Here is a 26,693-nt window from a genome sequence, read left to right on the forward strand (position 1 = left end):
GCACATTTTCCTTATCCATTCTTTGGTTGAGGGGCATCTAGGTTGTTTAGGTTCTGGCTATTATGAATACTGGTGCCATAAACACAGTTGAGCAAATGTCCTTGAGGTATGAATGTGCATCATTTGGGTATATGCCCAACAGTAGTATTCCTAGATCTTAAGGCAGATTGATTACCAGTTTTCTGAGAGACTACCATACTGACTTCCCATAACTGCCTTTCCCCTGTAACCAGATTGATGACTAACTTAATTGTCATCATAGAACCTTCATCCAGTAACTGATGGAAGCAGATGCAGAGATCCATAGTTAAGCAATGGACTGAACTCCTGGAGTCCAGTCATAGAGAAGGAGGAGTGATATTATAAGCAAAGGGGTCAAGATCATGATGGAATACCCACAGAATCAGCTGACCCAAGCACATAGGAGGTGATTGCAGACTTGGTGTGGGACAATGGTCTGTATTCTTTCAATTATACTTTAAATAAACTTTGATTGGCCAGTAGCCAGACAGGAAGTATATGTGGAACGACCAGATAGAAAGTAGAGGTGGGTCAATGAGAACAGGTAATTCTGGGAAGAAGAAAGTCCTAGTCTGCAGTCGTGACCCAGCCACAGAAGAGGCAAGATGTGACTGCCTCGCCAAATAAGGTACCAAGCCATGTGGCTAACTCAGACAAGAGTAATGGGCTAATATAAGTTATAAGAGTTAATAAAAGCCTGAGTTAATATAGACCTCTGTGTGATTTCTTTGGTACTTAATGACTGTGGGAACTAGGTATGACGAAAACTCAGATAACACAGACTGACACTTGGGGAAGCCTGCAAAAGACTGAACTAGACCTTCTGAATGTGGGTGACAGTTGTGTGGCTTGGACAGTTTGTGGCACCACTATCAGTGGAGGCAGCATTTATCCCTAATGTATGAACTGGTCCTTTGGAGCCCATTCCTTGTGGAGGGATACTTAGCTTATTCTCGATATGGTGGTGGTGGTGGGGAGCCTTGGTCTAGCCTTAAGTGATATGACAGACTTTGTTGACTCCTCAAAGGAGGGCTCATACTCTCTGAGGAGTGGATGAGCGGTAGGGTGGGAAGAAGATGGGGGCAGCTAGAGGATGGGAGGGAGAGGGAACTGGGATTGGTGTGTAAAATAACTTGTTTTAAAAATTAAAAAAGAAAATAAATGAATAAAAGCAACTGCAAAGGAAAGAAAAGTAAAGGGCCGTGTCACTGCTGTCATGAGAGGTAGATGTGTGGATTCTGGGCTTAGATTAAAAGTAGAGCCAACAGGATTGCCAGCAGGACAGAAAACGAAACTTTAGATTACTGCCTGTGCTTGAACAGGCAGTTAAAGTTGCCATCTGTTTTCATCAGGATGAGTTACTCACTGTGTGGGGTGGTGGTTTATTTATTTATTCTTTCATTTATTGAGAACTAATTTGGGGAGATATTTAGTGTGGTGCTTTACTATTCATTGATATAGAGAAGCTAAGTCACATGGGTGGATATATAAGTAAGCTCTTCAATGTGCACGGTCTTCTGTAAACATATTGCCTTGGATGCTTGAGCGAAGTCAGTGAACAAAAGCAGTGGACTCCTACCCTCATGAATTTAACAGTTTAATGGAACACTTAAACTTGTGGCTTAGGACTTTCTAAAAATAGAAACTAACTGAAAAATTGAGTCATTTTGTGAAGATCATAAAGCGATTAAATGAAGTAAGTGGAAGCCATTTAAAAAGAAAAAAAAAAAAGGAATCACGGAAAGGTGGAAGCAATCCTGAGTTACGGACGACCTAAAGAAAGCTTTCATGGTATTTTGGTCTGTAAACCTTAAATGAAAGCCAGGCACAGGAGATTTCGATTACTTTCTATAATGTAAGGTGAAACGAAACTCTTTTATATGTGGAAATCGTTTTTCTGAGAGGGCAGGTTAACCTTTGATGCATTGCACTATAGAAATGACAAATAAATTAGACATGAAATGCATATAGCAATATGAGAAAATAGGATCAAACTTGATTTCACTAGAAACTAAGACAGTGTTTTGATTAAGTCATGCATTTTTGAATTTCATGTTACCTTGTCATCACATGCCTGATACTTTTATAAGCATATGTTTAATGAACCTTAATGTCTAGAATTCTCCTGTTCCTAAGACCTTTAGTTAGTCAAGGATCAAAGTACCACATTTTTCTTATTTCTCAGGGCCATTGAAAATAATAGCTCTATGAAATAGGCACTGTGAAATCTGTTTTTCCTTTCCACTATGAAACTCATCTTATTATGGGAAATTGCTCTGGGTTCAATTATGCCATAAAGGGTGTTTTAGGATTAAATAAATAGACAGCTTTTCTGTCCCTCAGATTCCTTTTGCAAAGTGCTGTGTTCTCTGAATGTAACCAGCTAGAATGACTCAACATGGGGAGTTAAATTGCTATATAATCATCAGATATTTTTGTCTCCTTACAGTTGCTATAAAATAGCAAATATTTTAGTTTAAATCTCCAAAGTTTGCAAAATACAAAGTTTTCTAAATGAAGCAAGTTTTGAGTATTTGAGCGGTTACTTTTTAGTGCGTAGTATCTGTGTATGGATTGCATATATTATTTGTAAAACATACATGGGTGTAAAAGAGAGAAATCATTAATTTTCAATCCTCCCCCACCAGCTATCCCAGACTCCTATTACTGATATATTAGCCCTAATTAGTTGATATAGCACTCACAAATAATGAGTATAAATTAACATCTCAAACTGGAATAGCATGTGTTAATGCATAAATATTTGAAGCCCACAAAATTAAGTGGGAGAGAATAAGAGGGTGAGAGATGACACAAAAATTTACACTTGTGAAAATTTAACAAGACTGTCAAATTGAAAAGAGTGAAATTGAAAGAGTAAAATCTCTTCACATTATTTGAGCAATTAGTTTATTGTATTTAAAAATTAATAAATCAAAAAAGGCCTTTGACTATGTCTAGCGCTTTATGATTTCCCACTTGGAAAGTATTTATTCATTGCTGCCTATTGATATCTTGGAGGGTAGTCCACGACACTATTTACACCTAAACTGTAATTATTAATGCTTCAGATGAGATCACATCATACTGTTTAAAACTCACTTTAACGTAGATATCTTGTGTGTGCTTGCTCTTGTAAATGTATGTAAGACAGTAAGTTGTTCTCGAGTGCTTGGCTTTCTGCCTGACCATCAAGCAGCTTTCTTGAGTAGTTGTAATATTGTACTCTAATATTAAGTAATTGATCCAAAGACACATGTCATAGAAGTCTAATAATGTTTGCAAAAGCAATCAATAGGGGAGTCTCCTTCATAAGTTGTCATAGCCTACACGGTGCTATGTCACTGAGCATCATGGTCTAGGTAGCTGATAGACTGTGAACTTTCTGGATTTGTGTCTGTGAGGAATTTCCTTGGATGTTAAATGAATATGCTTATGCTGTGTTCTTACGTGGTGGAAAGGTTGAAAGTAGCTTTTTAGAACTTTCTTCTCCAGGGCTTTGATCTTACTACTAAGGAATCTGTACCCATGACCAATTTATTTTTCAAAGTCACATTTTAAACAAGATATCACCAGGGGTTATATTTTGGTGGATTTGGGGGAGGCATTGTGATTGAGCCTCTTCCTCCAGTTAACTATTAACTACAAGTGATTCACCTTTATTTAACTTTTGTAATATTGGATTTATTTATTTGTGTGTGCTAATCTGTGTAGGTATGCATGTCATGGCACACAGGTGGAGATCAGAGAATGACTTCCCAGAGTGGACCCTCTTTCGCTCTATTACATGGACCTTGGGAATCAACCACCTATATTCAGGACTGGAGGAAATATTTATCCTTTCAGCAATCCTGTCCAGACCCCTCAATTAGCATTTTCTTCTACTGTAGTTTGTGTGTGTGTGCATGCATAAGGAGGTCTTGGTTGATGTTGAGAACTGTCCTCAATGACTCTTCTTCCTTTTTATTGAGAAATGGTTTCTCAATCAAACCACAAAGTGGCCCGTTGGATATTCTGTGTCTCTCCCCAGTTTGCTCTGGTATGTTCCTGGTGTTTGCTATCAGAGACTAGGTTTACAATGGTTTTCCAGCTCCTGACATTTCCACGGGTCTAAGAATCTGGCCTGTGATCCTTACATCTGCAGTGGCATGCAATTCAGCCCTGAGTCATTTTACCATCCCCTTCGTTGACTTATAAAAATCATTTTCTATGTTTCAGAATAATTCCTTTGGTAAGAAGTTTAATTTATATTTTTAATAGCCAATGTCTTTCACAGATGGATTTTTTTTCTTTCTCTAAAGGATAAAAACAATTTTAAAATAAAGTCATATTGGAATATTGGCAGATAGTTACACTGATAATTCAGTGATTATAGATGCAGATATTGTAGGGTAAATATTGTTTTCAACAACATTCTGCATCATTATTATCATAATTGTTTCTGATCTAGCTACTCAACGCTGTCAAACTGGAGAAATTTACTTTGTAATATAAAGCTAATTGCCAAGCATTCAATTACTGAGAGAGTTTGATCATATGTGAGCTTAAAACTCATTAATAAAAGGCTGTGCTGATTCAGAATATGCCAGGCTCTACAGGTGGCCACTGCTGCTTTCTGGGAATTCCATGCTGCCAAGTCCAGTGGTCTGCTCTTCACAGGTCCTTGTCCTGCTGTCCACTTTTCATAGATGCTGCTCCTATGTCGGTCGGCGGGGAAACGGCCCTCAAGCCATCTCTATTGGGAAGAACTGTGACAAGTTTGGAATCGTTGTTCATGAACTGGGCCATGTGATAGGCTTTTGGCATGAACACACCCGCCCAGACAGAGACAACCATGTCACCATCATAAGAGAGAATATCCAGCCAGGTGAGAACTTTGGGGACCTGCAAACCTACATTTCTAAACCATGCAGACCTTTCTTAATGTAGTATAGTCAACATTTTACTGTATTAAAGCTTGTTATTCCCAAACTTTTCCCCCTAAGATATAGGCATTTTGTTTTAAATATGGGTGGTTTTCATGAATGGACATGAGCTCTTGACCAATAAGCTGATAAGATAATCATTTCAATAAACCTATTTTAATACCTAGTTCTTTGATTTATGCTATTTAGACTGTAATGGGGTTCAGGGTTTGCATTGTGTGTTATAGCTACTGAAATCAATGCTGGGTCAGGTGTTATTTCTAGAGAAAATTCCAGTGAAATGAGTCATTCCCAAAATAATCGTAGTAGTTTATTGGAGATATTTTTCTTAGACTTGATTATTCTAAAGACATAATTTTAAAGAGCATTTTTACTAGTTAAAATGGTAAAAAAAAATCTAATTTTCTCTTAGAGTCTTGTGAGTGACAATACACTTATTGTCAAATTTTATATTTCTTTTAAGTCTCATTCAGAAATGCCAGTACATTTAATTTGAAAAAATTTCCAATTCTTGTTTGGCATTTTTGTGTAGAGTGTCTTTTAAGTATACGCAGGGTCAAGCGGGGTCTTATTTTCCTATTCACTGTCAATGAAAGGACTATGCTGAATTTCTTAGGATATTCTGTAATAAATATCATTTATGTCTTTGTTCATTCGTCATCTATTCCATTCTGCTTTCGGCAGCACTAGCTGTGGAGATACTGCTATGGAAAATGCCAAAAATCTGTGTAAAGATGAATAATAGCCATTCATTGCAAATACTGCAAAGTCTAAAGAAAACACAACAAATACTAATTTTGGCAAATGAAGACAGTTGTCTCCAAAGTTAGAGATAAGAAATATTAAAAAGAAAAGAAATAAACGTGAATTAAGAGGGTGATGAAATATTTAGGCTTAGAAACTCATAACAACTTTTAGCTCTGTCCTCCTGCTCTATGGTAAATTATATGTGGGGGACTGGTCATTAATTATTAATTTCCCAGGGAGATTAGATTATTGAGAATCAGAATCATTTGTATAGGTCTCAGAAATTTATGCCTTACCCTCTCCTGGGAAATAATTGGAAGATTATTTACTTTTCTATTGTTGTGATAAGACACCCTGACCAAGGCAGATTAAAGAAGCAGGAGTTTATTTGGGGTTTATGGTCTCAGAAGATTTGATTTGCAGTGCATGCTCATCATGGCAGAAAGCATTGCAGTAGGCAGGCTGGCATGGCTTGGGAGCAGTAGCTGAGAGCTTACAGATTCATCTGCAAGTCAGAGGAAGAAAGAGCCAAGTGGGAATGATAAAGACTTTTGAAACCTTAAAACCTGCCCCAAATGACACACCTCTTCGAACAGTTCTATCCACTGACGGCCAAGTGTTCAAGTATGTGTGCCTATGGAGACTATTCTCATTTGAACCATCATGGATTGTAAACAAAGATCAGATCTGAAAAGTTCTACCTGCTGAGGCACCTTTAACTTGGGGTGGGGAGGATGAAGCTAATGTCCCGGAATCAGCAGAATCCTGAATATATAGTTTCTGTGGATGAGGAGCTTCTCACCATTTGAACACAAAAGGACAAGAAGAAGACATACACATAACCTCCAAAACTTTAAGGGAAACATGAGTGGAAGTCTTCCAAAGTTTTATTCTAGGCAAGAGTACAAACATTGGTACTATCAAATGGAGCAAGAAACACAGAATAAACACAATGTTTTTGTTAAAGAAACACCAATTTAATTTTCCTAATTCTCTACTGGAAAAGCCCATGATGATCTTCTTTAGAAACAAAGGAGTGACAGGACTGGATTTGGAGAACTACCCAAAGGTAAACCTTTAGTAGTACATTTGACTTTTTCAGGGCAACTCGAGAGAACAGCAAGAAAAGTTTGCATTGGACAGCAACGAAACCTAAGCAATAATTAGAAAATACCTTCTGAAGATTACAGTAACATCTATGAAATAAGAGAAAAGTTAACGGAGTATGGTATCGAGAACCAGGCAAATAAATCCTTTTTCTAGAACGATGCAATCCGAAGATGAAAATAAAAGAAAATGTATATGGCCATGTAAAATATCTAGGAGCTTGAAACAGTTTCCAGTGTTCATGTTACATCATTAAGAGTGAGATAAAAAGAGGTGATATTTCTGAAACTTCTTTTAAGCACCAAGTAGATGAGAGGTTTGCTGTTAGGTATTTTTGTATTGTTTGCTGTCTGCCAATCATTTTCATCATGTGGACCAAGGAAACAAATCAAACTTAGGAGGAAGGCAATATTTGAAAGCAGTTGCTGATTCAAGATAAAATCTTTAGATATGGCAAAACAAGGAAGAAATGTGAACATAATAAAAATAGATATATAAGTAAATATATTCAATGCTGGAAAATTATACCTCTGAATACTGTTTTTGATTAAACATTCAGGCTAACAGGAAAAAGAACAGTTACTGGATGAAGTTTCCTGATTGACTGGAACTACCACAGTGGGAAGATCCCAGGCTGAAAATAACCACATGGCAGGCTAATTGTTTATGCATTTATGACTTGCTGTGAGTCAGAAGTCTGAGATTAGGTGGTTTTTCAAGAGTAATGACTAAAATGCACATGCTTTGACTTTAAGGTTACATGCAACATAGGTGACAATGATAAAAATGAAATTTGTGTGAAGACCTGAGTATTTGAATTTGTGTTAAATTGAGGTTGTAAATAATTATTACAAATTATAATTATTTGTGTAACACTCTCACTAGTAATATAATTTTAAAGAAAAGAATATTATGAGATGGATACATAGTATGTAGAAGAACAGCATGCTCTAGTTTTATCTTCTTTTGTAGGAATTAGGTCATTGTTCCACTCCACTATGATGTTCCAATTAGACATTGTGGGGACATATGGTTTTGCTTTTGTTGCGTATGAATGGATATGTGTATAAAAACAAACAATAACACTAGTCACTTAGTAAAACCCAAAAGTAGGCCCCAGATTTTTGTTCTCTTTTCCCTCATTTAGAAGTCCTCTGTTTTTCCTGGAATCTTAGGGCAAGAGTACAACTTTCTGAAGATGGAGCCTGGAGAAGTGAACTCTCTCGGGGAAAGATATGACTTTGACAGTATTATGCACTACGCCAGGAACACCTTCTCAAGGTTGGAGTCTCAGGTCATACCTTTTGACTTTTAATTACTTTTCTCATGTGACTTCACACAAAACTATGTTTATCTTTAGAACGAGAACCACTTTCAAATATCACTGCCCTGGGGCAAAACAAATGGAGCAGATGTTCATGTAAAAAACGTTTAAAACACACTTTTCCAGTTCTTATTAAAAGCATACACTGAAAGTGATATTGAGAAAGGTACAGATGATTTAAATGATTCTATAGCCTTGAGTTATTAAATATTCAGTGAAAACAATTACCTGACCACCCATCATCTTAAACTGGTAAATTATTATTTAATAAAGATTGAGAATTCACAAATCAAATATGTGATCCCCGAGTTGCACGGAGATGCCATACCATATGTTTTAGGTCGTGTGCACAGGCTTTTTGAACCACTCATGCCGCAGATTTGATTTAAGTAGATGAAAACTCAAAGATTATGTTCAGAAGATCTCTTGCTTTCATGTAGTTTACAATTGATAGTTACACTCCAGTTATGCACTTAAAATTGTATTAATTATAACTGTCTTATTTAAATTGTAATACATTTGGGTTTTGATCTACTTCACCCTAAAAATGATTCTACCAAACAAATAGCTCTCAGGTAAGGAAGTCGGAATTCAGACACCAAGTCCCCCATCTCTCTCCTTCCCAATCACGGATGCTCATTTTGGAACTGCATGCCCATTTTCTCACTCTCTGTTATTGTTGTTCACTTCCGTGCATTTCATAGTTCATTTCAATCATTTTTTTTTAAAGAGTGTTACAAAGAAAAGACAAAGTCAAATTTATTCCTAGGTTCATTTTTTAAACGAAAATCTAAATGACAGTGTGCCAATGAGCCCTTAAAATGTGAGTGCATAGTAAAACTTCCTTTATTAAAAGATTAGACCTTCAAAAGTGTTGTTGTCATCAGGCCTTTGAAGAGGGTTCTCTTCTCAAGTTCATACAATAGACACATTTATTCACGATACATCTATTCAAACAGAGCAGCATTCAAATATTTATTGTTCCTGGACTGGGAATTTAAGTTTTGGTTTAAAAAAAAAATACGCCCAGAAATCTGGGCTGAAATTAGAGTTATAAAATTTTATTATTAGGTTAGAAGTTGGAATAGAATTAAGTTTTCCACAGAAATATGTAAGAAATTGTTGTGTGGGTCTCAGTTCAGACAAGACTTCTCTACCATGGCTCTCAACTGAATCATTCAGAATTAACCTGAGGTTTAGTTCTTTGGAATATGGGAGGGGCTGGAGAGTAGCCAAAACAAGAAAAATATTTTTTTTGTCTTCGTGGATGGTGTATCTTAAGTGTGAACTGTCTAACTTCCCTTAGTTTGTCCTTTGTGTGTTATTTGTAACTATCACCATGGAACAGCATGCTGTGGGTGCCTGTAACCCATTTCTCCCACATTGTCTTACTCTGTCAAGCTTGGATATCCTTACTGTTCTAAACCTATCCCCTTCCTCTCTCTGCTGCTGTGACTGTAGGCACACTTGCACAAGGTCAACCAACCCAAATCCCAGCATGGGATAGGGAAGAGTCTCACCACTCCTGAGGAATAGTTGACAATTGATGGCTACTAGGGAGGCATGATCCATTTTTTTTTTCTTCACACAAGTGTGGCATCTGATAAGCTGTTCTTGGTAGAGGAGACGGCCCTAAACTTCTGACTGTGCTAACCAGACAACTGAGAGCATGAAATTGAGAACAGATAGTAGGGAGTAAGGTCTGGTAGAAATTGGAGGAGAACGAATGGCTGCAAATTTGGCCAAAACATATTGTATACATGCATAAAATTCTCAAACAACAAAATTCATCTTATCAATTTTCATTGAAAATCTACATTTTAAAAGGTCGTATTTACCCATTTGAAAGATGGTTATCCGATTGATCTAGTTCACAATAGCCTAGTCTGAATCTGTAAAGAGATTGCTTCATACTAATATTGAGGTCTTTAATCCATTTGGACTTGAGTTTTGTGCATGGTGATAGATATGGATCTATTTTCATTCTTCTACACGTTGACAACCAGTTCTGCCAGCACCATTTGTTGAAGATGCTCTCTTTTTTCCATTGAATACTTTTAGCTCCTTTATCAAAAATTAGGTGTTCATAAGTTTGTGGGTTAAAATCAGGGTCTTCTACTCGGTTCCATTGGTCGACTTCTCTGTTTTTATGCCAATACCAAACTGTTTTCAATACTGAGGCTCTGTAATAGAGTTTGAAGTCAGGGATGGTAATGCCTCCAGACGATCCTTTATTATATAAGATTGTTTTGGCTATCCTGGGTTTTTTGTTTCTCCATATAAAGTTGATTATTGTCCTCTCAAGATCTGTGAAGAATTTTGATGGGATTTTGATGGGGATTGCATTGAATCTATAAATTGCCCTTGGTAGAATTGCCATTTTTACTATGTTGATCCTCCCTATCCAAGAGCAAGGGAGATCCTTCCATTTTCTGGTATCCTCCTCAATTTCTTTCTTCATTGACTTAAAGTTCTTGTCAAATAGATCCTTTACTTCCTTGGTTAGGGTTACCCCAAGATATTTTATGCTATTTGTGGCTATCGTGAAGGGTGATGCTTCTCTGATTTCCATCTCTGCTTCCTTATCCTTTGTGTATAGGAGGGCAACTGATTTTTTGGAATTGATCTTGTATCCTGCAACGCTACTAAAGGTGTTTATCAGCTGAAGGAGTTCTTTGCTGGAGTTTTTGGGGTCGCTTATGTACACTATCATATCGTCTGCAAATAATGAAAGTTTAACTTCTTCCTTTCCGATTTGAATCCCTTTGATCCCCTTATGTTGTCTTATTGCTATTGCTAGAATTTCAAGCACTATATTAAAGAGGTATGGAGAGAGTGGACAACCTTGTCGTGTTCCTGATTTTAGTGGAATAGCTTTGAGTTTCTCTCCATTTAATTTGATGTTAGCTGACGGCTTGCTATAAATAGCTTTTATTATAGTTAGGAACGACCCTTGTATTCCTAATCTCTCTAAGACCTTTATCATAAAGGGATGTTGAATTTTGTCAAATGCTTTTTCAGCATCTAATGAAATGATCATATGGTTTTTTTCTTTCAGTTTATTTATATGATGGATTACATTGATAGATTTTCGTATGTTGAACCAGCCCTGCATCTCTGGGATGAAGCCTACTTGATCATAATGGATAATTTTTCTGATGTGTTCTTGGATTCGGTTTGCCAGTATTTTATTGAGTATTTTTGCGTCGATGTTCATGAGTGAGATTGGCCTGTAGTTCTCTTTCTTGGTTGTGTCTTTGTGTGGTTTTGGTATCAGAGTAACTTCAGCTTCATAAAAGGAATTTGGCAATGACTTCTCTGTTTCAATATTGTGAAATACATTAAGGAGTATAGGTATTAGGTCTTCTTGGAAGTTCTGGTAGAATTCTGCATTGAAGCCATCTGGACCTGGGCTTTTTTTGGTGGGGAGGTTTTTTATAACAACTTCTAATTCTTCGCGACTAACAGGTCTATTTAGATTGTTCACCTGGTCCTGGTTTAACTTTGGTATATGGTACTTATCTAAAAAAGTGTCCATTTCTATAACATTTTCCAATTTTGTGGCATACAGATTTTTGTAGTAAGATCTAATGATTCTCTGAATTTCCTCTGAGTCTGTGGTTATGTCTCCCTTTTCGTTTCTGATTTTGTTAATTTGCGTATTCTCTCTCCGCCGTTTGATTAGTTTGGATAGGGGTTTATCAATCTTATTGATTTTCTCCATGAACCAGCTTTTTGTTTCATTGATTCTTTGGATTGTTTTCTGTGTTTCTATTTTGTTGATTTCAGCCCTCAATTTGATTATTTCCAGTCTTCTACTTCTCCTAGGTGAGTCTGCTTCTTTTTTTTCTAAAGCTTTCAGGTGGGCTATTAAGTCTCCAATGTGTGCTTTCTCCGTTTTCTTTAAGTGGGCACTTAATGCTATGAATTTTCCTCTTAGCACTGCTTTCATAGTGTCCCATAGGTTTGAGTATGTTGAGTCTTCGTTTTCATTGAATTCAAGAAAGACTTTAATTTCTTTCTTTATTTCTTCCTTGATCCAGGTGAGGTTCAGTAGTTGACTGTCCAGTTTCCATGAGTTCATAGGCTTTCTGGGGATAGCATTGTTGTTGAATTCTAACTTTAATCCATGGTGATCTGATAAGACACAGGTGGTTACCGATATTTTTTTGTAACTGTGTAAGTTTGCTTTGTTACCGAGTATGTGGTCTATTTTCGAGAAGGTTCCATGAGCTGCAGAGAAGAAGGTATATTCTTTCCTATTTGGGTGGAATGTTCTATAGATGTCTGTTAAGTCCATTTGATTCATTACCTCCCTTAATCCTCTTATTTCTCTGTTAGGTTTCTGTTTGATTGACCTGTCCATTGCTGACCTTTGAAAAGTCTCATAAAGACTGAATTCCCTGTAGGTCTTTTGGGGTATTCATGTCTTTGCCCTAAGAGGCCAGAGTTATTGGCATTCTGGTCTCACTGCTAGCTTATTTAACATCATACAACCAGAATGGAAAAGAGTTGCAATTTGAACCTGACTTACTTGGTCACTGAATATTATGCTCAGCATGGCTGTGTATTATGGAGTGGATGACATTTCACAGGTCATCTCCCCATCTTCCTCTATCTTTGCCATTCCCTCTTTCACAGTGCTCCTTCAACCTTGAAGGGAGTGGGTGGTGTAAATGTCTTCTTTAGGCTTGTGTGCTTAACTATCAATGTCTTAAATTATCAGAACCTTTGCAGCCGTAGTCTCTGTGTTCACAGTCGTACACTAGAAAGAGAAACTTCTCTGTTAAAGGCTGAGAGTGGCAACTGTCTGTGAGCATGAACACATAATTAGAAGTTTTCTATGCAACCAATGAAATTCACTGAAGACTGCCATGCCTGCATTCAGCACTGATCACTATGAAGGGCACAGATCTTTGTGGCAACGCCCAACCACATGTCTTAAAAACTAAACAAATAGACTAAGAAATTTTGTCTAACCCACCATTGTCTTGCAAACTAAGTATTACTTCTTCAAGAATCTAGACATTTTTCTTGCATTAAAAATGCTTCCACAAAGAGTAGGATACAAAAAACTTTCCTTTGAATCCTGAAGCAGAGACTCTCAACACTACAGTGATAAACAAAAACCTGTTTCTCATCAATTGTTTCCTCAATGTCTGCGCTACTGGGGATATATTTAGGAAGTGGTTTCCTTGTGCCAAAGTGTTCAAGTGTACTTCCCACTTTCTCTTCTATGAGGTTTAGTGTGGCTGACTTTATGTTGACATCTTTGATGCATTTCAACTTGAGTTTTGTGCCTGGTGAAGGATATGGATCTATTTTCATTCTTCTATGTGTTGATATTCATTTATGCCAGCACCATTTGTTAAATGTGCTTTCTTTTTCCCATTTGATTTTTTTTTTGCTTCTTTGTCAAAAATCAGTTGTTAGAAGGTGTGTGGATTAATATCCGGGTCTTCTATTCAGTTCTATTGGACCTCCTGTCTGTTCTTTTTTATTATTATTAAAAATTTCCGCCTCCTCCCCGCCTCCCATTTCCATCCCCCTTCCCCCACTCCTCTTCCCCCCTCTCCAGTTCGAAGAGCAGACAGGGTTCCCTGCCCTGTGTGAAGTCCAAGGTCCTCCCTCCTCCATCCAGGTCTAGGAAGATGAGCATCCCACAAAGCCAGTGCATGCAGTAGGATCAAAACCCAGTGCCATTGTCCTTGGATTCTTATCAGACTCTCTTATCAGTCTGCCATGATAAGAGAGTCTGGTTTTCAATAAATCAGTTCCACTGTCACAGTGGGTGGGTGCATCCCTCGTGGTCCTGATTTTTTGCTCATGTTCTCCCTCCTTCTGCTCCTCATTTGGACCTTAAGAGCTCAGACCGTTGCTCCAAATTGAGACTCTGTCTCTACCTCGATCCATCGCCAGATGAAGGTTCTAAGGTGATATGCAAGATATTCATCAGTATAGGATAGGGTCATTTCAGGTTCCCTCTCCTTAGTTGCCCAGGGTACCAGCTGGGGACATATTCCTGGACACCTGCGAACCCCTCAAGAGTCAAGTCTCTTGCCAACCCTAAGATGGCTCCCTTAGATAGGATATATACCAAGGCCAGCTGGTCTGGGACTGAATAAGCATGGGTTGATTCCGGACTCTCTGAGCATGGCGGTCAATGAAGACTGATGAGAAGCCAAGGACAATGGCACTAGGTTTCGATCCTAATACATGAACTGGCTTTGTGGGAGCTTAGCCTGTTTGGACGCTCACCTTTCTGGACGTAGATAGAAGGACCTTGGTCTTCCCGCAGGGCAGGGAATTTGGACTGCTCTTCAGTAACGAGAGGGAGGGGGAATGGAGTGGGGGGAGGAGAAGAGGAGTGGGGATAGGGGGAGGGAAGTGGGGGGAGGGCAATATTTGGGAGGAGGGGAGGGAAATGGGAAATGGGGAGCAGGTGGAAATTTTAATTAAAAAAGAATAAAAATAAATAAATAAGTAAAAAAAAAAAATAAAAAAAATAAAAAAAAAATATGTAAGTAATATTCACATTGTCACATGGTCTAGATGTCGATTCCCTCAGGCCAAACAATAAAGTTATATTCTATGACAACCTTAAAAAAAAAAAAAAAAAAAAAAAAAAAAAAAAAAAAAGAGATTGCTTCATAGCATATTTAAACAAATAATTTCAGGAAATGACAATTTTGGCTCCTCAAAAGTATTTGAAACTGATGTTTTTAATTATGTCAAAACTATATAATAAAAATTTATCATTTCAACCATGTTAAGCTGTTTGCTTTAATAGTGTTAAATATATTTACTGTTATAAAACACATCCCCAGAATGTTTTATGTCTCAAAATAGAAATGGTGGTGCCTGTTAGACAGCCCTGCTCCCCCTTTTTGTTTACCCTCCCAGCACCTTGAGTATAGTTTTATTTCCAAATTCTGTGAATTAAACTATTTTGGACACTTTCTTTAATTGAAATCACATGTGCTTGTCCATTTGTGACCACCATGTTACATTTGGGATTTCCTTCAGATTTACTGCAGCATGGTTCATTTCCATGACACTGCTGAATAATATTGTTGTGTGTGTGTATGTTGTATGCGTCTGTGTGTGCACGTGTGTCTGTGTGTTTCTTTTCATGTGTTTGTCTGTTTGTGCATGTGAACGTGTGTTTGTGTGTTCGTGTGCATGTGTGTGTGTGTGTTTGTATGTATGTGGATGAACACAAACATACACATCAGTGGACACTAGGTCCCTGGATTTGCTTCCACTTTCTGGTGTCCTACGTAGCACTGTGATGAGCAGGGTTCACAGATATATCTGAGAGGGGTTGCTTCCCATTGCTTCCCCTGTCATCCCAGGAAGCTGTAATGTAAAGTCACATTTTAGTTTGATGTTTAAGTTTTGATTTCTGCCATTTTGTAATCCCACTAAGTAGGCAAAGCTGTCCATCCTTCGGGGCCTCCCAAGAGCCTTTTCCTTTGTGTTCTCTTGCTAGCAAGAGTCAAGCCAAGGGCGGGAGGACACTGTGCTGTGATTTTGATTTACATCCCTCTCACAGTATAATGGCTTCACAAAGGCACATCTCCAGTTTGTTTAATTTACTGTTGTAAATTCAGGCCGAGAACTGTGCTTAATAAATGTTTTATAATGGAAGGATAAATGGAGCCAAAAATGCTGTTCTATGATCTGCAATTCAAGAGCAATATGTTCAGCTTCATACTTTGGAATAGAATATCTCTTTGCTTATCCCAACTTAAAATATTTTTATATTTTCATTAATTAACTTAGAAGTGAAAAATCTTCTATTCTGATTTTTTTTTCCTTAAAAATTCATGTATACATCAAGACTTCTAACCATTTTGAATGCTTTTCCAGTCCATTCACCATTTCTTCTGGGTTATAAATGTTTGATTTACATCACAAAGTTAGAATATATTTTTAGTGCATATTCGGAAAATATCACAACTTTGAGTCCAAAAGGTTTTTATCTGTAGCTAATGTTTAATAAGCCATCAGTAATTTTTATTTATTGATTTTATCTTGATAAATAATATGTGCATTTGATTGATTTATATGTCATCTATAATTGATTACAGAGGTTCTTATTTTGTTCAACATAAGCGGAAGTAATATTTAGAATTACTAAATATAAATAAATCTGGATAGTAATATTCAGAAAGAGTTAGCTTTGGCTAGTTTAACTAAAATTTTACTTTAACTTTTTGCTCTTGAATTTTTTAGTAACCTCATTTTTTTTTTTTTGGCAATCTGGTGATCTAAAAGATTCTTGGATCAATATGGGGAAATAAAACAAAAGTCACAATGTCCTTTGTGCATTATTGTCAAATAAGCCTTAGTTTTAAAAACATATAACACATATCTAAAAAAATGTACTCCTGACTTTCTGGAAGTTAAACCCATTTTTACACACTTTCCCTGCTCTGATTAGAGTGTTTTGAAAACCTCATATTCTGCCTTAAGTTCAGCCTACTATAACTACTGATGAGATTTAGAAGCAGTAACCAGTATGTTTGTTATGGCTACATTACTTCTAATTTGGTGACTTAGGTATGGTTTGCTTCTGCTTTTCCAGGGGGATGTTTCTGGACACAATACTCCCTTCTCGTGATGACAATGGCATTCGTCCTGCAATTGGTCAACGGACCCGGTTAAGCAAAGGAGACATTGCACAAGCAAGAAAGCTGTATCGGTGTCCAGGTACTACACAACAAGCACAGGAGATTTGTATTCATCCCCGAGCTTCACCAGAGAGAGGCCTTGATTTCCTCAACTATTCTCCTGTCCATTTCTATTTTCACAAATGGCATGCACATTTCCAATTCAGCAATCTAAATGAGGATAATGAGAATTTTAGAATGTTGTGATGGAAACAAGTTGCCAGAAGTCAAAAAGCATCAAGCAATTGCTTGCCACTACTAAATAGGCAATTTTGTAGTCAAATGCCTGTCTGTGCCAATATTAAGAAGAATAGGCTTTCTTTCACAATCAAGTTCTGGGAAATGAAAAGGGGCTTGATATGTGAAAGCACTTACAGTACAATCACAAAGACCTGAGTTTGAATCCCCAGCACCCACTTACATATCTAAGCAAGCTGTGTGTGTCTGTAGCCCCAGCATTGAGGAACAAGAGACAGGTGGTTTCAAGCTTGCAGAACAACCAGCTCGTCCAGTCAGGAGTTTCTGATACAGTGAAAGACCTTTGACTCAAGGCGTCTTCCTTTGGCCTCTCTATGTTTACATGGGTAGAACTCACACACGCATAGGGATGCATCAATAGGTACTCCCCACATTGTTGGATTCTGAATGATCTGTATTCAAAAGACCATCATCAGCAGGACATAAATTAAAATTTTTATTAGTAAGGATTTATAAATATATTCTGTAAGAGTTATTGTCAACCTTGTTACTAGGGATCTGTCAAATAAAATTAAATAGGATGATTAATGAAAGTTCTTAATTTAGAATGTCCTAATGGACAGGGCATGGTGGTGTTCACCTTTCATCCCAGCACTCAAGAGGACTTCCAGGCCATCATAGTCTACAAAGTGAGTTCCAGGACAGACAGGGCAGTTACACAAAGAAATCCTGTCTCAAAAATCCAACCCCCACAAAAAAAGTCCTAAAGGAATAATACATATTAGTGCCTTAACGAAACAAGAAAAGAATCCCTGTAATCCAAATGGAAAGTGTTTGGATTGCATATACCTCTAGTATATCTCAGCTTAGTCTCTGATATTGTCAAACAAAAAGCTTTTATAAGATTGTTTGCTGATGAATTGTTCCTGTTATGAGTATAAAATGTCCATCTCGATCTCTTCTGATTGATTTTAGTTTGAAGTCAGTTTTGTTAGAAATTAGTATGGCCACTCCTGCTTGTTTCTTAGGCCCGTTTGCTTGAAAAACTTTTTCCCAACCCTTTACTCTGAGTAGATGCCTGTCTTTGTGGTTGAGATGTGTTTCTTGTAAGCAGCAGAATGTTGGATCCTGTTTTCGTATCCAATCTCTTAGCCTGTGCCTTTTTATAGGTGAATTGAGTCCATTAATATTAAGTGATATTAATGACCAGTAGTTGTTTACTCCGGTTATACTTACTGTTTTTGTTAGTAGAGTTTGTGTGTCTCCCTTCTTTGAGTTGTGCTGGTGAAGGGTCGCTAGATGCCTTAGTTATTGTAGGCAGTGCTGGCAATATTGGATTCCTTCGGTTGTGATTTTCCTTCTATTACTTTCTGTAAGGCTGGATTTGTGGCTACGCATTGTTTGAATTTGTTCTTATCCTGGAATGTTTTGTTTTCTCTATTGATAGTGAATGATAGCTTGGCTGGGTATAGTAGCTTGGGCTTGCATCCATGGTCTCTTAATTTCTGTAGTACCTCTATTCAGGACCTTCTGGCTTTCATGGTTTCCATAGAGAAGTCAGGTGTAAGTCTGATCGGTTTACCTTTATAAGTTACTTGGCCTTTTTCCTTTGCAGCTCTTAATATTCTTTCTTTAATCTGTATGTTTTGTGTTTTGATTATTATATGGCGAGGGGATTTTTTTTTTGATCCAGTCTATTAGGTGTTCTGTATGCTTCTTGAATATTCAAAGGAATATCTTTCTCTGAATATCTATGCCCCTAATATAAAAGCACCCACTTATGTAAAAGAAATATTACTAAAACTCAAGGCAGACATCAAACCACACACACTAGTAGTAGGAGACTTCAACACACCTCTCTCAGCAATGGACAGGTCAATCAGACAGAAACCTAATAGAGAACTAAGAGAATTATTGGAGGTAATGAAGCAAATGGACTTAACAGACATCTATAGAACACTCGACCCAAATAGGAAAGACTATACCTTCTTCTCTGCAGCTCATGGAACCTTCTCAAAAATTGACCACATACTTGGTAACAAAGGAGACCTCCACAGATACAAAAAATAGCAGTGTCCACCTGTGTCTTATCAGATCACCATGGATTAAAGTTAGAAGACAACAACAATGCTACCCCCAGAAAGCCGAAAAACTCATGGAAACTGAAAAGTCAACTACTGAACCACACCTGGGTCAAGGAATAAATTAAGAAAGAAATTAAAGTTTTCCTTGAAATTAATGAAAATAAAAAGACAACATACTCAAACCTATGGGACACATTAAAAGCAGTGCTAAGAGGAAAGTTCATAGCACTAAGTGCCCACTTAAAGAAAACGGAGAAAGCATACATTGGAGATTTAATAGCACACCTGAAAGCTCTAGAAAAAAAAGAAGCAGACGCACCTAAGAGGAGTAGAAGACTGGAAATAATCAAACTCAGGGCTGAAATCAACAAAATAGAAACACAGAAAACAATCCAAAGAATCAATGAAGCAAAAAGTTGGTTCTTAGAGAAAATTAATAAGATTGACAAACCCCTATACAAACTAATTAAACGACAGAGAGAGAACACGCAAATAAATAAGATCAGAAATGAAAAAGGAGATGTAACCACAGACACAGAGGAAATTCAGAGAATCATTAGATCTTACTACAAAAGCCTGTATGCCAAAAAACTGGAAAATGCAAAAGAAATGGACATTTTTTTAGATAAGTACCATATACCAAAGTTAAACCAAGACCAGGTGAACAATCTCAATAGACCTGTTAGTCGCGAAGAATTAGAAGCTGTTATCAAAAACCTCCCTTCCAAAAAAAGCCCAGGACCAGATGGTTTCAATGCGGAATTCTACCAGAACTTCCAAGAAGAGCTAATACCTATACTCCTTAATGTATTTCACAATATAGAAACAGAAGAGTCATTACCAAATTCCTTTTATGAAGCTACAGTCACGCTGATACCAAAACCTCACAAAGACTTAACCAAGAAAGAGAATTACAGGCCAATCTCACTCATGAACATCGACGCAAAAATTCTCAATAAAATACTGGCAAACCGAATCCAAGAACACATTAGAAAAATTATCCATTATGATCAAGTAGGCTTCATCCCAGAGATGCAGGGCTGGTTCAACATACGCAAATCTATCAATGTAATCCATTATATAAATATACTGAAAGAAAAAACCATATGATCATTTCATTAGATGCTGAAAAAGCATTCGACAAAACCCAACATCCCTTTATGATAAAGGTCCTGGAGAGACTAGGGATACAAGGGTCATACCTAAATATAATAAAAGCTATTTACAGCAAGCCGACAGCTAACATTAAATTAAATGGAGGAAAACTCAAAGCCATCCCACTAAAATCAGGAACACGCCAAGGCTTTCCACTCTCTCCATACCTCTTCAATATAGTGCTTGAAGTTCTAGCAATAGCAATAAGACAACATAAGGGTATTAAGGGGATTCGTATTGGAAAAGAAGAAGTTAAACTTTCGTTATTTGCAGATGATATGATAGTATACATAAGCGATCCCCAAAACTCTACCAAAGAACTCCTACAGCTGATAAACACCTTTAGTAATGTGGCAGGATACAAGATCAACTCCAAGAAATCAGTTGCCTTCCTATACACTAAGAATAAGGAAGCAGAGAGGGAAATCAGAGAAGCATCACCTTTCACGATAGCATAAAATATCTTGGGGTAACTCTGACCAAGGAAGTGAAAGATCTACTTGACAAGAACTTTAAGTCTTTGAAGAAAGAAATTGAAGAGGACACCAGAAAATGGAAGGATGTCCATTGCTCTTGGATTGGGAGGATCAATATAGTAAAAATGGCAATTCTCCCAAAAGCAATCTATAGATTCAATGCAATCCCCATCAAAATCCCATCAAAATTCTTCACAGCCCTTGAGAAGACAATAATCAACTTTATATGGAAAAACAAAAAACCCAGGATAGCCAAAACAATCTTATACAATAAAGGATCGTCTGGAGGCATTACCATCCCTGACTTCAACCTCTATTACAGAGGAACAGTACTGAAAACAGCTTGGTATTGGCATAAAAACCGAGAAGTAAACCAATGGAATCGAATAGAAGACCCGGACTTTAACCCACAAACCTATGAACAGCTGATTTTCGATAAAGGAGCAAAAAGTATACAATGGAAAAAAGAGAGCATCTTCAACAAATTGTGCTGGCAAAACTGGATGTCAATCTGTTGAAGAATGAAAATAGATCCATGTCTATCACCATGTAGAAAACTCAAGTCCAAATGGATTAAAGACCTCAATATCAATCTGAACACACTGAAGCTGATAGAAGAGAAAGTGGGAAGTACTCTACAACACATGGGCACAGGAGACCACTTCCTACGTATAACCCCAGCAGCACAGACATTAAGGGCCTCATTGAATAAATGGGATCTCCTGAAACTGAGAAGCTTCTGTAAAGCAAAAGACACTGTCCCTAAGACAGAAAGGCAACCCACTGACTGGGAGAAGATCTTCACCAACCCTGCAACTGACAAAGGTCTGATCTCCAAAATATATAGAACTCAAGAAACTAGACCATAAAGGGCTAATCAACCCAATTATGAAATGGGGCAATGAGCTGAACAGAGAATTCTCAACAGAAGAACTTCAAATGGCCAAAAGGCACTTAAGGTCATGCTCAACTTCCTTAGCAATCAGGGAAATGCAAATCAAGACAACTTTAAGATACCATCTTACACCTGTCAGAATGGCTAAAATCAAAAACACCAATGATAGCCTTTGCTGGAGAGGTTGTGGAGAAAGGGGTACACTCATCCATTGCTGGTGGGAATGCAAACTTGTGCAACCACTTTGGAAAGCAGTGTGGCGGTTTCTCAGTAAATTTGGGATCAACCTACCCCTGGACTCAGCAATACCACTCTTGGGAATGTACCCAAGAGATGCCCTATCATACAACAAAAATATATGCTCAACTATGTTCACAGCAGCATTGTTTGTAATATCCAGAACCTGGAAACAACCGAGATGCCCTTCAATGGAAGAATGGATGAAGAAAGTATGGAATATATACATATTAGAGTACTACTCAGCAGTAAAAAACAATGACTTCTTGAATTTTGCATGCAAATGGACAGAAATAGAAAACACTATCCTGAGTGAGGTAAGCCAGACCCAAAAAGAGGAACATGGGATGTACTCACTCATATTTGGTTTCTAGTCATAAATAAAGGACATTGAGCCTACAATTCGTGATCCTAGAGAAGCTAAAACCCAAAGAAAAATATATAGACATCCTCCTGGATATTAACCTTCATCAGGCAATGAAAGGATACAGAGACAGAGTCCCACTTTGGAGCACCAGACTACAACCCCAAGGTCCATCCAGGAGCAGAAGGAGAGAGAGCACGAGCAAGGAACTCAGGGCCATGAGGGGTGCACCCACATACTGAGACAATGGGGATGTTCTTTCGGGAACTCACCAAGGCCAGCTGGACTGGGTCTGAAAAAGCTAGGGATAATACCGGACTCACTGAACATAGCAGACAATGAGGACTGCTGAAAAGTCAAGAACAATGGCACTGGGATTTGATCCTACTGCATGTACTGGCTTTGTGGGAGCCTAGGCTCTTTGGATGTTCACCTTCCTAGACCTGGAAGGAGGTGGGAGGTTTTTGGACTCCCCACAGGGCAGGGAACCCTGACTGCTCTTAGGGCTGATGAGAGAGGGGGAGTTGTTTGGGGGAGGGGGAGGGATAAGGGAGGCTGTGGCGGGGAAGAGACAGAAATCTTTAATAAATAAATAAATTAATGAAAAAAGATTGTTTGCTGAAGCTTCTCTTACCCCAGTAGGAATTTTTAAAATATACTTCTGAAATTTGGACTCATAGTTAAACTCATAAATGGCCTCAGAGGTAGTAATAAATTTTTCAGAAAATTGAGACTATTATAGACACATTAATCACAATTTTAGGACAATACTTAAAAAAACTATTCAAATACTGAATATTTGTGGGTTCTTACATTAAATCAGCCATGAAATATGGAGTTGATCATAGATACTTTCTTTCTAGGAAATAAGAGAATGCAAGTTGGTTCATTTTCAAAAATTAAAACGTGTTCATGGACATATGGCATAGACTCTTTGAATAGATTAAAAACTAGAGAAACACACCTGGAGTACAAGCAAGAAAAAAGTGAATCAGTTGAATAATCGCAGGGAATGACTAGGATGTTTCTAATTCAGTATCGATGATGACATTAATTTACTGATTTGAGACAATAGATTTTATTAGACCTTTTCTAAGAGAAGAGGTTTTGTTGTTGAAATCAAATTTTCTGGAGGAAAACTTTAAGAATGTTCTTTAAAATTTTACTGTAATAGATGTCCTAAAATCTAGGCCTCTTAAATGTTCAAGAGATTTATATAGTTACAATTTAAACCTGCGCTTAAAATCTTTGTATCTTAATGATTCAACATTGAAAATAATCTTTAATATTTTTGAATATATACTATCTGCTTATCAATTCTCATATATGCTGAAAATCATTCTACTTAATGTCATTGATTAGTTTATTTCATGATACTCATGTTAGATTCATATTTAAATAAATACACTTTAAAATGTGTTAAATCTTGTAACACAGGTCTGACATGCCAGGTATTAGGAAGATAAAAAAAGAGAATCATAAAGTCGGAATGTGTCAGGTTGAGTTCAATGTCCACTTGGGAATCTTGGTGAGGAATCCATCTGAAAGTAGGGGATTTATGCCAGTGGTAGAGGAATACTAATATGTCAAGGTCCTAGACGTAATCCTGAATACTGAAATAAATTGATAAATGTGTAAATGGACATTACATATTTGTATACAGCATTACTTTATTTTTATGTTTGTCACTAATTTCATAGCAAAGAGTTTTAGAAGACAATGATGCCACTGTGACAGAAACACATGACAAACCATTTGTCCTGTGACATTTGATAAATTACATAATTAATATCAACCACAATGGGCACTTTCTGTATGAAACCACTTTGGTTATTTCTCTAGATAACATGCATGTATATGTCACACTCGGAATCACATGAGAGGTGCATTTGAAAGTAGATTTATTGAAACATCATTAAGAATTTGTGAAAAATGATGACACTATGGTTATCAGCCTTTTATTCTTACTTATATCAGTTATTCATATTCTTATGAATTATAATTAGATGTAGCTTTCACCTGTGAGTTTACTAAGGAAAATGCCATAAATGAACCAAAACTGATAGCGTTGATTAATGCAGTAAGATCAATTGTTCATGCAAGCTCATGATCCATGAGAAAGCTATCATGGGTTTTTAAGGCACTGTGAAAAGTGAGATGTTCTTTACAGCTCTTGCATCACAAAGGCCAAGACATGTGTCAAATTGCACAATCCTACTGAGTTTACCTTATTCTTACTTTTATTAAAATTGTATTGGTGAATATAGACAGTAATTGGATGCTTGGGATACACAAGGCTGTGGCTTATATAGTCTGTGACAATTGTACCCTCTTCCAAAAGAAAGAGTTTCTAGTGAGCTTGTTGTAAACACCATTGCTTCCTCCTCAAGAAAACAGAAAATAGCTTAAAATATTAAAATAGTATACACAATGTATATGTTGTTAATTTCTTCAAATAAGCATTATCTAATTTCATAGGAATAAGGAATATATATTGAAAATATTTCTTGTAATCCGTTATTACAGTTACACACACAATTATTGCCTAAAATATATTGAAAAAAACTTATGATTATCATTCATTCATTTTCTCTTGCTATTTCATGGGTGCATTTATTCTTCTGCCCAGCACACTTTTCCTCATCAGTGAACAGTAGCACACCCCATCCCATAGCCCAAAGCAGAATGCTAGAGAGATCCCACTTTCCTTCTCCCTCTGTTTTTGGGTAGTCATCTGGCTCTTGGATTCCTGCTTTCTCGGTGTCCAGATGTGCACTCACATCTGGGTATGAATCTCTCTCATTGCATTAATAGTAGCCAGTCTTCAGTTGACTTTTCCCCATTCTTCATTCTCTTTGCCTCTTCTAATTCCAGCAATGCTGTCCAAGTGACATTCAAAATGCAACTCTTTCTTCTCACATCTTTAAGAAAAGTTTAACTTCCCTTTCAAGTGATCATCTTCCAAACTTGTCCTGTTTCTCTTTTCAGCCTCTTCAAAGGCATTGCTCTACAACCTTGCCTCTCACCATTTCCTTCTCTTAGAATCATGATGTCATTTGCTTTGGCATCTTAATTCATTTGGAACACTGAAAACTTGCACTCTTTATGTCTTCCTAGTCAAATGTCCCCGATTCTCTATTTCCCCACAGTTGCAAAACAATTGTTTGACCATTGCCCTCATATCTTATTCTCATAATTGTTACTTTATCTGTTATTTCCCACACTAGACTATAAGATCTCCCAGGAACTCGTTGACATTAAAACATGCTATAAATTAGGTGCTCAATTGATATGAATGAATAAACCAGATTCATTATGTGAAAGCTAGTGTGCTGGATGTTGAAGACAAAGAAAAGAAAATCTGATTATATATATATATATATATATATATATATATATATAATCAGATTTTATATATATAGTGTGTGTGTGTGTGTGTGTGTGTAAAACACTGCATGGAAAGGGAATCTCATGGAGGAACAAGTACAAACATGGTATCTTGTTGACAACCTCAAACTTGGTTCATAGCCAAGGATGATGTAAGCTTTGATCCTCCTGCCTCCCTCCGCCATGTTCTGGAACTATACACATGTAGTGAACCCACCTGGTTATGTGGGCAGGACTTCAAGAATTCTAGGCAGGCATTTTTTTGTCTGAGCTATATATGTAGCCACCACCAGTTTTTGAGAAACATTTCAAATAAAAAAATCAAAAATTCAAAGTTTGAAGGAAACTGAAATGGATAATTGTAATGCATTAAGGGACCCTAAGTTGTTAAATATATTCTTATTGTATAGATACTTATGTTTTCATAACCTGAGTAAAACTATAGATTTGTTCCTAAAAATTTTGGAGAAGGGGAATTTTTGATATTTGTTGGAAACTTTAGACATTTGTCAGGACAAATATTTATAGATGATTAAGAAGTCTATCATAAATTTAGCTTCATTATTAAAAAGATGAGGCTGTAGTTTCTTAAAAATACTCCATTTTATATTATAAAATTGGAATCTTTATATTAAAGAAGGATGTACATGAAATATCTAACTCAAATGTGAGTGAGCCATATGGTAAAGATTTTTACTTTTACTGTTGGATTTTTTTGGAACACTGATCATAAAAACTGTCTCTTGGGAGATTTTGTTCAGGTTTTCAATCTCAACTACTTGAGATGCAGAGACAGGAGGATTGCAAGTTCAAATCTTTTCTGGGTCAGCCTGGCCACAAGTTTTAAAAAGAGAAAGGCTGGGATTTTTCTGGTTTTCTTGTATACACAATGTCCCAGGTTGAAACTCCAGCACTACAAGCAAGAACAAGAATTTATCTCATTATATTTCATTATTTTCATTTCCCCAACTATTATTGAGGCAGTTGTTTGAATCTTCACCTATACAATCATGCTCTCATCCCTCAGTCTTCCTAATTGAAGGTAGAAGTATTTCAGGATGAAAAAATGTCATGCCATTATCTTTGACCGTAACAAAG

The 26,693-nt window shown here is 37.0% G+C and overlaps 1 protein-coding gene across 1 annotated transcript in view; it reads left to right on the forward strand.

Moving 5' to 3' along the window:
* The window catches only part of Tll1 (tolloid like 1), a 185,575-nt gene that overhangs the window by 96,899 nt on the left and 61,983 nt on the right, over positions 1–26,693 (forward strand). The window contains exons 6-8 of the mRNA XM_057752469.1: positions 4,710–4,888; positions 7,976–8,081; positions 16,715–16,839. Of these exons, the coding sequence (XP_057608452.1) occupies positions 4,710–4,888; positions 7,976–8,081; positions 16,715–16,839 (410 nt within the window). The remainder of the gene's footprint in view (positions 1–4,709; positions 4,889–7,975; positions 8,082–16,714; positions 16,840–26,693) is intronic.

Source organism: Chionomys nivalis, chromosome 20 (assembly GCF_950005125.1).
Source record: "Chionomys nivalis chromosome 20, mChiNiv1.1, whole genome shotgun sequence".
Lineage (NCBI taxonomy): Eukaryota > Metazoa > Chordata > Mammalia > Rodentia > Cricetidae > Chionomys > Chionomys nivalis.